We start from the raw sequence: 13,439 nt of genomic DNA on the forward strand, positions 1-13,439 counted from the left end.
GTGTAGCAATGCTATTCTACAAATCTAATCACACATACCGGTATCACCGTTTCACGGTTTCATTATTCCACTTACAGTTACACTGGGTGATGGAGCTGAGGTAGGCAATGTAATGATAAGAGAAGTCAGTGATAATCGGCGCATTGGTTGTGGGAAGCCCCCACGCCACTGGTTACTAGTATTTCGGGCGAACAGCTAGTAATTAGTATAGGTGTCAGCTACTTTTACACAAGATGAATCGTGTCAGATCACATTTGTTGAGAAGTTGGAGATGGAATCCAATATCCGCCGCAAGTGTATCGCTAAGACGTTTAAGGACAGCAACGAACTTCAGCTATAGAAGCCACGGTGCCAGCTCCCCACTATGGCAGACAACGGTAAAGCATAACCGGGGATGCCTAACTGGTGGCATGTAGTGAGACAGGGATACCATCACTGATCAGCAACTGGATGGTATCCCTGCCTGGTGTTTTCTTGCCGTTGCTGTTGTTAGAAGATTGAATGATGATCTTTACGAACATTGTCTACATGAACTCTTTAGGAGAGTTGCGTTGAATCTGCAATCGTTCTATAAATAAGTGCTTGCTCAAAGCGCGGATCAACAAAAAACCCCGAATGAATGGAGTATCGTGTGCCGTACGCTAGCCTTTGGCGGATACTAGTAATGCTCCAAAAATTGGCAGATTCCGCTCGAAAAGCAGTGAAATTGGCAGAACCATACAAACCTTACGACAGGCACTTCCTTGAATTCTGCTCCATTTCTTTATCTACAGGGGCGTAGGAGGGGTTTTGGAAGTGGTACGACCAAAGGTCGGTGCGGCCGAAGGCCGTGTTGGAGGGGGTCCGGGGGATGTCCCCGCGGGAAAATTTTGTAAAAAAGACACAAAATCCTGCGTTCTGGGAACTTCTGGCACACTTCAGGCGCAGTGTGCAGTCGAGTCGAGTACAGTACTCAGTACGACTGCAGATGCATAACAGATCTACGAGTACGAGTCTAGAAAATGGTCAAAGTCTGATGCGCATACAATACATTATGATTGTATGCATCGATGGATCCTGATTTTTTTATTACGGTTTTGCACGTTCCAGACGGACCACACTTTTCGAAAAGACTTAAGTGGTACGGCCATGGTCGTACCAGTCGTAGCGGGTGCTACGCCCCTGATCTACATACCAAATATGCATGAACCATACCAGAAAAGGTACCAAACTCTGCCAATTTTTCTGCTGGCTTTATCCATCAAGGGTTACCGTATGCTTCTAGCCACATAGCTGGTCATCAGTGTCGCATTGACTCGAAACAGGCTGTGTGTTGAATCTGTTGATCCAACAGCCAGCAATACACAGTTGTGGCAGAGGACTTGTCCCCAGTCGGCAACACCGGACTGATTGTTCTGCTAATCACCTCTGTTCTTGTCCAGACATCATCACGCTCAGCATCACAGCCAGTGGTGCCTGCATCAAGCATATTGGCTGTTGAGAGGTGTCGTAAAAAGCATGGTAGAGGACATAGCTACCATCACAAAACAAAGTCACCTATTCCTTTGGCGGCATTCTTCGGATTTATTTTTGGAAGTAATTCCGGCGACACAGCAGATAACAATGGCCGCAGCAGTGATGAACACAGCAACATGTCAGCACTAGAGACGGCTCTGCATGAGGCGGATCGCCTTGATGCCGAGTTTGAGGTAAAGACGTTGTCTGGCACTGTGTTTGATTCACACCTGTGGTAGCATGAGCTGGTCATTTACACTCCAATAGGCTGCACCCTCTTTGACAATGCGTCAATACCTCAACTCGGCCCAAGGAAGGGTGTGCATCATTATGGCTCTTGCAAATGTCCAGCAAGCCTGGAGTACTAAGTCATCACAGCTTTGGTGGTGGCATTGGGAAACAAGTACCCATCTGACGGTATCTGTATGTATGGACATTCAAACATGCTGGAAATATGATGAGAAGCAGGCAGAAAAATTCCTTTGATCTGGATGCGCAAATCAGTGATGAATGTACCCGGTGTATTATGTTGCTTTAGACTCTAGAGAGTGATAATACAATGTTCATCATTTCTAGGATTTGACCCCTGGCCGGTGAGAAGGCATCCTTGCCTGTAAATCTGATGAAGTAAAATAAAACAACAACAACAAACAACAACAATGTAATCTATTCTATGGTGCCACTGTGTGGTCCTGTTTGTATTGGTCTTTTGCACTGCAGTACAGACTGGAATACGATCTATTAGTGTCTCATGTAGACGAGCAGAATGCAGAAGTCTTGTGGAGGCTTGCGCGTGCCATTGTGCGCGGATTTGAGTTGTCTCTGTTGGGAATTACCCATCAGCAGTACGGCGCACTGATGAAAAAGGCCAAGTCTCACGCTTTGCGAGCTACAGAGCTTGCCCCTGATAGCAAGGACTGTCTGCTGGTGAGTTGCTGTGAAGATTTCGACTCTGTTTCTATCACAGTGACTACATGTTGTTACAAGTACAAGTACAATAAATGGCCACCCAGCGAAGCTTCCTTCAACATCACCTTGTGTAATATCATAGCACTGAGTATACGAAACGGGGCTTTATTATTTCGATTCCCTTTGACAGACGGGCTCTATTCGAGCGTGTATGGTATTGCAGAGGTTTTAATGTGCCCTGAGTTGCATGCTTGAAGAAGAATTGTTAGCATTCTGAAAAATATGGCACACTACACTTGTTTAACATGGAAATGTACTATACAAGTACTACCTCAGGGGCGTCGGAAGGTATTTTAGTGTGGTACAGTCAGCTATCTGAAGTACAATTTACTCGTGGGCTCTCCATCCGAGTTTAATTCTTTGTATCCCTCGTCTTTTGTGCAGTGGGCTGGTATTGCTAGCATTCTGACCTTCAGTAACATTCATCAAAAGGAGAAAGCCATTGAGTACGCCAGAGTTCAACAGCAGCTGACTGTGAGTAGAGTGTTTGTTGCTGCACTGCATGTATAGTCTACTAGTACTTCAGAAGACTCTGATATTCAATCATGATAGCAATGCTGCATGAGAGTGCATTATGTAAGTCATATACTGCCACTCATTCAAGTAAGATTGTCATCACCTCATGTGAGCGTTGCACAAACGCGGCAAGAACACCTCCTTGCTGAAGGTGAAATGCTAGGACAAGGACAATCATGGATCACTCATCTAAAGCATGTGTTTGTCTAAGGCATGAGCTGAAAAACGTGTCCTGATTGAAACGACATGTGTGTGGTGTTACTGTTGCAGAGAGCTGTGGAGTTGGATCCAACAGATCCACTGGCATGGCACTGGCTTGGTCGATGGTACGTACAGTTATTCGATGACATGATGACATGATGATGACATGATGCCTCTATACCAATGGCCCTTATGGGGTACAGTTACCATTCTCAACGAGCAAGGTGACAATAGAGGGAGTTCAACACCCCCCCCCCCCCCCCCATTAATTATTTCCAAGCTCACACGAGTCACAGACTTAGATTAGTGTAAATCATAGGTTCATGATGTAGCAGCTTTGCATCTTGCTTCTAGGATGCGAAGTCACCACAACTGCATATCAATGACGTCACAGCCCTTGGCAACGGAACCAGCAACTGCTAGTGTTTGTTGCCAATCAATTGTGTCTCGTCTCAAAAAATGTTACATGCATGTCTTTGGAAAGCAGAAAAACCTTAATCAGGACTGGCGGAAACAGTTTTTGATTGATCCGGCCATACCATAAGCATTTATACTTTATGTTTGATATATAGTGGGTACGCATGACCTCCTCAGCAATAGGCACGCATTGGTAGCCAAACAGTTGATCTGACCATGGCCTGCCCAACCGGACTTGTTCCGGCGGGCCCTTGCAATGCAAAGAAGATCACACAACGCTGCAACCAAACCTAAAATAAGTAACTGCTGTCCTTTGTCTACACAGATCACGGAGCTGGCTTGAGCCTACGGAAAATGGACGCAGTGATTGTTGTAGTCCATGCATGTGGCATCCCAGACAGTGCCGATGATGGCCATTGTGTCTTGTTTGGGTTATGTGTGACTTTCATCTTTCACTGAACAGGCATCTCTTAGCAGCAGATGAGCCAGCATTTCATTCCTTCTATGAATTAATCATGCTTGACCACCCACCGCCCAGTACATACTATGATGTGAGTAAAGGAGTGGTTGTTGTTCAGCATGAAGAAACACATCCACTGCACCAATCGGGCTACAGCCACACGCGCACACTCTCTTTAACGTGTTGGATAAAATGTCACACAGTATTTGTACAAAATGTTCAGGGTGCAAGCTGCATGGTGAATTTCTGGCCTGATTTGAGAAATAGAACTGCAGCTTTGACCCTGGAAACAAGGTGCATATGATACCCTCTGTAAAAGATGTGCATTATCGGGGAGCAGTCCAGTTCAGTTACGTAACGTACATTCACATTGCTTGACGTTGGGCAACCCCGTAGTCCAAGTACGTGCATAACCTTGCTACAAAATTTCATCATGTGGTCAAGTGCCAAGTTCCTTCTTCTGCTTCCACATTCTGTTCATCAAAATAAGTACCTGTAGATCTACCCTGCTCACTCTAACAGAAGCAAGCTGAGTAGTAATGTTATTTGTGCGGCTGCAATGTTGAGCTTCCGATGTAAAACAAAAAAATAAATAAAAATTTGGCTTCAAGTCTGCAAAAGCATAACCAAATATCCTTCATAGCTTTGATGCCAAATTCTAGAAGAGACTATGAGCAGTGCAGAGGGTCAAATGTAGGGTTGGTGACTTGGAGGATGTACATTGCAACTTCTAATGGATTGTGTGGGATCTTGTCACTGCAGGCACTAATCTGTCTCCATCAAGCAGAACTTCGTAAGTCCTGATCTCATAGTAATATCATGCTCTCCTCAGTCCTGAACTCGAATGAAGCCTTGATTACCAATGCATACATAGTGTCATGCTTATACTAGTAACTATAATCATAACACTTGTATCACAGTTATTACGCTGGTACTGGACAATATAGGCATGTGAATGTGCACTGCGGGTATTTTGCTGGATGCTGATCATATAGATCTAGTAGTTTAGTCTACAACCGTTGAAAAATCATCTGTCACTTGTATCGGTGTTCTGCACTGCTGTTGTTCCTACAGTGTCACCTGGATTTCGAGTGGACAACCTGATGCAAATGGCTCGCATCTACGTACGCTTATTGGACTACGACAAGGCATACACTCTAATGTGGCAGGTCATCTCAGCTAAGGCGTTCACGGAGTTAGATAGGACAGTAAGTACTAAATAGTACGAATACACGGTGCTGGCCAGTGAAATCCAACTACTGGTGCACTTCTCTGTGTCTTGGTCAAGCAGCCATTGGTGCTATGTGGCTTTGCAACCCAGCTCAGAGCACGAGCCCACCAGGCAGCTCGCGGCGCAGTTCTCTAGCAAGTGGACAGATTTCACTGGCCAGTACTGGATACAGTCAACTTCGCGAGGCACAATTTCCTGCCCGGAACAAAGTCCCACCTATTAAACTGCATACATTTCGTTTCAGGTATTACGACTGACTGAGTAAGGACAGTTACTTGCGAGTAACGCCATGATCTTCGACTAGTCGACCTTGCAGATAGCTGGCTGCTTCAGTTCATTTCCTTTGGATATTAATTTATATTATTCCCTGACTGACGTACAGCCAAAATCACCCAGAGCCATGACACCGTCTAGTGATTGGGTATGGCCAAACACAGGCGGGAGCAACTACAGTGCGTATCGGTTATACCGTGGTCGTGTAAAAGAATATACTGCCTTCAAGACTGAACTCTCCTATTTTCATAATCATAACATGGGTTTCATTGTGTATATTTATTGTTACAAGCAGTGTTATCGTGTAATGGAATATATCGGTCCTAAGAATGGACTTTGTGTAGCAAAACATGCCAGATTAGTACAAAGTGTATCGCCTGTAGTAATAACATCTGCCAAATACAGTTCTGAACCTACTTGCATCAAAATTCTGCAAGTGCATCTGTTGTGGTCATGTAACTCATGTTGCTCAGCCACATGGATTGGTGAACCTGGCTATGGCCCAGTATGGGACTGGAAGTATGAGCAACCGCATCCACAGCAGCACTACGTTGCATGTATGATGATCTTCCTGGCTATGCGCATATGCGCGCATGCATATGATACGTCACACTATATTTATCGTGTGTAAGAAATATCGGAAATAAGAATAGAAAGTCGTTTTTCAAACACCCACGCTATAACCGATACCTACTGTACTCGTATATTACTACTTCGAAAAATTAATGATCACATATACAGAGAAGGGCAAACAACCTTTCTCTGTATGTGCATAAGGCTCTGCACGCAGGAGTATTGAGCACTCTCTTGAACTACCAACACTCGCCTCAAGTATTACTGAAGTACATGTACTTTGAAGTAGTAGGCATTTCAAGTAGGTGTCAAATATGTATGCGCTCCTCGTCTCCATTTCTCCTTTCACAACTTTCTGAAGACGTACGGTATTTCTCTTGTTGTCTTGCATTGCAGAGTCGAGACTATGCCAAGCGGTATCTACGCGCTTATTTTGATGAAGATGTCCATGATGAGTATGACATGCCTGTGGAGTTCTATGCAAAGATAGCCACTGGCGGTGCACACTACAGTGACCACCACCTGGAGGAAACGCTGCGTAAGAAAGAAGCTAAGATACGCCAGCAGCAAAAAGAAACAAAGAAACAGGCCGCAGGGTGACTCGTGCAGTACGGGATGTTCAACTTCTCTGCTGATTCTCATTGGCTGCCAACGATGGCAGTCCACCCGCAGAAGAGGATTGTCAACTCCAGCACACAAGCACGCGTGCCCGTGTTCTTCAATGGAACCTATGCAAGACATCACACACTAGCCTAGGTGTGTGCTGAGCGGCGGAGTGACACACACATACAAGACATCATACTCCGGAATGATAAAACTCCGACCAGCACCTGCTGAAGTTGTGGTGTTTGGGCAACATATTGCTTTCTACTCATTCTGCATGCAGAAGTGGAGTGTTGGAGGTTGGACTGGATTTTTCTTTCATATGTGTGTGTGCACACAAGTGTGTGTATGGATGCAATATTGGCCACAGGAATTACCATTAATTTCATTTGATCTCCTGAAATCAATTATTTTCTTCCTCCTACAGTTTCTTTTCCAACCTCATCACAAGGTACAAGGTACAATTCGTCCTTTACTACAAAAGAATACCAGTGGACCCTTTCTTCAGCTATGCTACAGCTCTGAGCACTGCTGCCACCTACTTTGTGTCTTTGGATACTAAGTGTTTCCCCAGTCATCACATTCCTGATCACTATGAGTTCCTTGTAAGATCAACGGCCTCTAGCTTGCTGCCTGCTCCGTGAATAAAACCTCTTGGTAGCCGCACCATGCTGCATGCTGCATCACTTCAGGTCACTAAGCAAACACCAGAAGATTGGTATGCTGTGATCTGATATGCAGTGGTCTTGCAAGCTAAGGATCTTTACTTCCAAAAGGCATTGACTTCTTTCACACAACACAGTAGCACAACCGATTGTTATTGCCAAAAGATTATCGGACAATTTGTCCAGCAACACTCTGCCAGAGAATATTTGCATCCCAGACGAATGAGAATATCTTCTGAAGTGATTTGTTCGCACCACTCTCAAGTGTTTTGAAGTAAAAAATGACTAGCTTGAAGCACAGCAGGAATGGACGCACTATCCAGCAGAAAAGCGAGACAAGGATAGCCAGCAGCATAGTTAATCAGCAGCATAGGAGGAGCACTGATACTCACAGATATGTACACGGTTGTTTACAGCTTGCTGCTATGCTACAGCAAGTGATCAATTTATCCATTTGCATCACAGCAAATAGCAGATGTCGGCAATAGCAACGTCCACCGGCTGATAGTCATTTGTGAACAAGATAATCCGAGTGTGGCCCCTCAGTATTGCTCTTGCAAGCCACAGTTTGCCAGTTGAGGCACCCCATCATTCGAGCGGGATTTATGATGCAAATGGTACCAAGCTGGAAACACACAGATACAGTCAGAGAGTTTAACTTCTTAGTCCATATCAAAGTTGCAAGGAATCGCCAACAAATGAAGTGCTGTATTTTCTCCAATAGAAGCCCAGGGGCACGTTTGATTGGTCGGATCCGGAACAGGATCGTTTAGAACAGGGGCGTTTGATTGGTCTGCACTGGCTTTGGAGTATTCGGATAATCAATGCTCTACGGGAAGTGCATTACCTCTATTTTTACTAGTGGTGAAACGAATATCAAAACCCAGTAGCCGAATATTCTTTGGCTTAACGAACGAACAAACGAATATTCTTTCGTTAAGACGGATGACATCACATGCCCTCCTCTCAGTCATATTTTTGGACATTGTCTCTATTATTAGGCATGACAAACGAAGGCACATATTTCTCCATCATTTCTAGTAGTAGTCAATTTTCACAAAATCCCAGCTGAAGTGCATTTCACAGGCTCAAAAATCTTGAGACGTGATTTTTCGTTCAAGCGCCATAACTCCACTCCTGGACCTCGGATTGCGTTCGGGTTGCTTCTAGATGACAGCTGAGAGTTTTCTAATGCCGATAGACCTTTTGATGAAGCGATTCGGTCAAGTGTTCGCGAAGTTACGAAAGTTTGAAGTCGCCTGGTAAACTCTGCATACCGGGTTAACGAATATTCGCCATGAGAAATATTCGTTCGAATGTGCCAAACCGAACGAATATTCGAATATTCGGTAATTCGTTTCACCACTAATTTTGACATACCGTATATTCTCTATTACTCAAATCTGTGGACAGCAGCTGTTTCGCTCTGTAAGAGCTCCTCAGCACAGCTCAGAGGACCGAAGCGCAGCTCTTCGCAATGAAATACGTTTCCGTGAAGCAAAGCATTTTTATAAAGAGCTGCAAACCCCGCCAAGAGTGCTCGAAATGCTCCAAGAGCAGTGAGCGTTGCACAAGGCGAGCGGCAAGGGTTCGCGCTAAGGTAAGAGTGCTCAACCTAACGACATTGCTGACGCTAGGGAGCATAATACTCAAATCTGTGGACAGCAACTGTTTCGCTCTGTTAGAGCTCCTCAGCACAGCTCAAAGGACCGAAGCGCAGCTCTTCGCAATGAAATACGTTTCCGTGAATCTCTATTATAAGCGCAGGTCTCCATTACTAGCACAGTCTCTAATACTAGCGCACTTGCATAATAAAGCACAGCCTCCATTATTCGCACGGTCTCAGTAGAATTCAGTGTTTCATGCATGATATCTAGCATGTATTTCTTCAGTGCTCTGTATGGAGTTATTGGTTGAAAAAAATATAAGCACGGTCTCCTATATAAGCGCGGGGTAGAGGTGTGTTGAAAAAATATAAGCACAGCACTTATAGGAGAGAATGTACGGTAGTTATACCGTAGCTGGTAGCCAAAGAAATCCGACCCGTGAGCCGAAAACAGGACCAAGGTTCATGCAGCCACCAAAATAAGTTTTTGGACTGTGCATAATGCAATTGAAAGGGAAACTGGGCACTACTTTTGACTTGCTGGCCGGGTTTCTTTGGCCATGACTGGTTTCATATAATGGTCGCGCAGTGCCAGGCCTCCAAAACTAAAGACCGATTTTTTTAGCCCCAAAGGGAGGTCGTCAGCTACAGGTTTTACTGTAGCTTGATAGTGGAGCATTGAAAATATAAACGCACGGTCTGTAATAGTAGCGCAGGTAAAGCTGTCCTTGAAATAATAAAACCCCGGACTCTTATTAGAGAAAATACGGGTAGAAGCTCCCCCAGCACAGGTAGAGTAACCAAGACTATAAAGAAATCTACACCAACCTTAGCAGAGTAGGGTCTGGAATGCTGGGGTCTCCACTGCCTCGCTTCAATCCTAACACATGACCAACAAAGAAATCGGACAACATAGCCATTCAGTACAAAAAAGAAATTGTGCTATTGCACTCCACATCCTTGTCTGCTATCACTCGACAGCGCAGACAGTATTCCACAACCTCACCTCACACCCAGTGTTACTTTCCACATTAACCAGCATCCCCTTTGCTATTCCATTTCATAGGTCACTTAGTGCCTATGAAATACTTTCACCAACTTCACCAATGATTAAATTTTCTTCAACATCCAAAAAATACACGGCATACCATGACCATTTTCATGATTTTGGCGCACACCGTGTTCTCCGAGGTCGTCACTAAGCATCCGCACTCAAGGTATAAAAGGAGATGACCACACAGAGTTCATCCTACCTTTTAATACTCAATGTCTGACTGAAGTAAGATGGAGACTTATCACCCTCAATGGCTGCGTGGGCTACTGTACAAGCCGAAATATTCGTCTGCAATTTAATTTTGTCTTTTTCGGCCAAGGAGTTTTCAGACTAAATTAAATGCCGGACAAAATGTCGATTCGTACAGGTTTTTAATATGTTTTATGGTACATGGACTAAATTTTCAACGGGGACGACCTCCCTTTCTTCGGAGTTGGATGAAATTATTCACCGACTAATGTTCTGCTTTTAATACAGTACAACTGACCGGCCGCTCCGGCCGCTCTTGAGCAGCACCCCGGTACCAGATGCAAAGAAGAAGGCGTATTATCTATCTCGCGTGTACGGCGACAATAGCTATGATATACCAGTGATCTACTCTTCTGCTGAATCTAGCGGAGCCATTGATGAAGTAATGGAAGTTCATCAAGCGCTACGGTAGGACATCACGCCATCAGCAGCAGCCGAGTACCTTTGCCGATTCTCTTGCGGGGGCTCCTGGATGGTTATTGTCTGCGGTTAAACAAACACTGAACTTCATGACTATGATGATCTGTCTGAAGCCGACAATGCATGCACGTGTTACACACGCTCCAAGAAGACAACCAGCCGTACTTCAGAATGTTGAGCTACCCAGACGAGCTGTGTGCTCGGGAAATACTGACCATCGTTTCTGAGCAGGGACATCTTCTAATAATAATAAAGTCATTCATGAAGCTTGTGAATACAGTGAACGAGTCGATGCGTCTTCGCCTGTCCTACTGCAAAACTATACCGGTAAGTAGTCAATCTGATGATGTTGTTAACCAAGTATAGCAAGTACAGTTGTCGTGACCCGAGGTCGACGACGCGCAGCAATCGTAACCGGCCTGGCAGACGAGGGATCGGCACCAGCTGACAAGCGCTCAGCAAACTGATGAGTCGCGCCAGCACCACACTCACAGTACGGTTACTCACTACATCATTTCTACTCACTACATCATATAACTACGTAGCCTTACGCACTTACAACATTATACTACTGCTATGAAACTGCAATAATCTGGCGCCTTGTTCTCCAACTGTAATAGTCTACTAGTATCTTCTACCGTTCTTGCATTTTGTTATCCCGCCATTATGCGGCGTTCAATTATTATGAAACTAGCTTTTTCCGTTACTTGTCCCCTTGTCCCGCAGTCTAATGTGACTAGTGAGTACAGTATGTGTGCTCTGATTGGCTGTTGTTATGAATAGAAGTCCCTGTCTTTGTTACGTTCGTCCTCTCGCCCCGGCACTGCTTCTCTGTATCTCCTCTTTCTTATTCTACCTTTGACCTATCTACAAGGTATGTCCTTGGAAATGGAACTCTTGGTGGGCTGTTGAGTGATGGCGTGCATATATTGTGCACTTTGGATTCTGGGTCTTGCACACACTTCGTGGCGGTCCTATTTGGTGTTGTTCGCAACACAGGCTTTTGACTGACCCTTTGGGTCGGGTCATGCCATTTGGTGCTGTGACCAGGATCCGTCAATCAATGTGAACTAATCCTCGGTTCTTTTCTGGTGTGGCGTTTTTGTCTTATCCAGAATGGCACAGGAAATGATCGAGGAGATCAACTCCCTCGCCCAGGAAGCAGGCCAGGGGCGAGAAACGCCAACCATGCAGTGTCTTGAAAGGGCGATAGCACTGTTTGACGGGGTCGGTCGACCTGACCAAGGACAACATTATTAAGAAATTGAAGGAGGATTTGGACTTTTTGTCCCTCATATCCTTTTCGGATATTGGGCCGGCATGCAGGCCATCGTACCGAAGAAGTCGAGGAACCACCGAGAAAGAAAACTCGTAAAAACTCACATAAGCCGAAGAAGGACAAGACTTCAAAATCCAAGGACACGGAGGTGCAGGCAGACTTGCCGACTACCCCAGACAAATCATCATGAGGCGGAATCTTTTATTGAAACACACATTTTGTCAATCCAATAAAAGTGGTTTTATCTGAACCTGTTTGCGCTCTGATCTCGTGTATGGTGAGGAATGGAGGCTGGGACCAAAACTGTGGGGAAGTCTCATTTTCTTGAGATTGTTTGGTCAGAACCTGGTGGCATGTATAAGCCTTTGATACATGAAGTGAGGAACCTGGGCATATATCTAGAACCGACGAGTAGTATACTCGCAAGAGGGCCCGCTGGTTCGAGATATACATATTCGGCAGTGACATTGACATACAGGGTTGGGACTCTGGAGTCACACTTGTTCAGCGGTAAGAACGGGTATAGGTGTGTATTAACACACTTTTCACGGTGTCATCACCGGTGGTATATCAGGAGCTGCAGTTTGAACTATTTCTTCATGGTCATGCAGTCATTAGAATGAAAGTGGTCGTTGTTCACTTTCTTTCGGGTCGAGTCATGACACAGTGAAAGGATAAGGATACTCCACTGTACTGTACACTACAGGCAACCTTGAGAATAACCACCCTCGATCGTACATGAGAAATGTGTCATCATTCGCGAATCGCGAGTTGTCGTTATTTGTCAGGTTGAAAGTATGCAGTAAAGATGGTCACTGAAGATAGTGTCATTATTCGCGGGTTGTTGTTATACCCGAGATCGTTATTCACGAGGTTGACTGTATATTGCTCCTATCATGTCAGAGTCACAACATGATCTAGTTGCACCTTCTGTAAGGACGCTTTGCAATCGTACATTGGGAAATTTATGAACAGGGGAACTAACCATAGCATATAGAGATGCACTCTTTTCACATTGGCCAGTTTCTAACCGTGCATTGTGGTGTCAATGCAACAACATAAATATAATTATGGCACATTTCCTCACTTTTTTTCTTGATTGCTTTTCTTGTAAAGCCAACATTTATCTTGAACATGTTCACATGATTGTGTTTTTTCACTGATTTGGATCATGCAGGAGATTTCTGGCTACTAAAGTGAAAATAGTACATATGAATTACATGTATTTCAACTCACCGAAGTAGACGACGGCTGGAATGAAGCCGTACTGAAACACCAAGCGCGCCACTTTGGCCACTTTCCTAACTCTCTCGATAGTGTCCTTGTGCACCATGTTGGCGATACAAATTTCACACTATACTCTCAGTGAATCCCAATTCAACAAAATAAAAGGCAAAAACGCTGAACGAACATCACATGAACATTTTCG

At 44.7% G+C, this 13,439-nt stretch overlaps 1 protein-coding gene and 1 long non-coding RNA gene across 2 annotated transcripts; one reads left to right on the forward strand and one right to left on the reverse strand.

Moving 5' to 3' along the window:
- Nucleotide 1: 1 nt before the first annotated feature.
- On the forward strand, nucleotides 2-7,376 carry LOC135806336 (regulator of microtubule dynamics protein 1-like). The gene is made up of 9 exons (XM_065320507.1): nucleotides 2-377; nucleotides 1,422-1,688; nucleotides 2,215-2,421; nucleotides 2,848-2,937; nucleotides 3,250-3,305; nucleotides 4,061-4,148; nucleotides 4,820-4,850; nucleotides 5,132-5,265; nucleotides 6,531-7,376. The coding sequence occupies exons 1-9, from the start codon at nucleotides 234-236 to the stop codon at nucleotides 6,732-6,734; spliced, it is 1,221 nt and encodes a 406-aa protein (XP_065176579.1). The 5' UTR covers nucleotides 2-233; the 3' UTR covers nucleotides 6,735-7,376.
- A 163-nt stretch (nucleotides 7,377-7,539) lies between these two features.
- LOC135806337 (uncharacterized) lies at nucleotides 7,540-13,429 on the reverse strand. The gene is made up of 3 exons (XR_010551222.1): nucleotides 13,247-13,429; nucleotides 9,837-9,888; nucleotides 7,540-8,027 (listed from the first exon to the last, which is right to left on the reverse strand). It is a non-coding gene; the product is annotated as an uncharacterized LOC135806337 (long non-coding RNA).
- Nucleotides 13,430-13,439: the final 10 nt, after the last annotated feature.

The sequence above is a fragment of the Sycon ciliatum genome, chromosome 1 (assembly GCF_964019385.1).
Source record: "Sycon ciliatum chromosome 1, ocSycCili1.1, whole genome shotgun sequence".
Lineage (NCBI taxonomy): Eukaryota > Metazoa > Porifera > Calcarea > Leucosolenida > Sycettidae > Sycon > Sycon ciliatum.

Coding starts and splice junctions, on each gene's coding strand:
- LOC135806336 (XM_065320507.1), top strand. CDS start 234: ATGAATCGTGTCAGATCACATTTGTTGAGAAGTTGGAGATGGAATCCA. Junction 4,149..4,819: donor CGCCCAGTACATACTATGAT/GTGAGTAAAGGA, acceptor TTGTCACTGCAG/GCACTAATCTGTCTCCATCA. Junction 4,851..5,131: donor TCTCCATCAAGCAGAACTTC/GTAAGTCCTGAT, acceptor TTGTTCCTACAG/TGTCACCTGGATTTCGAGTG.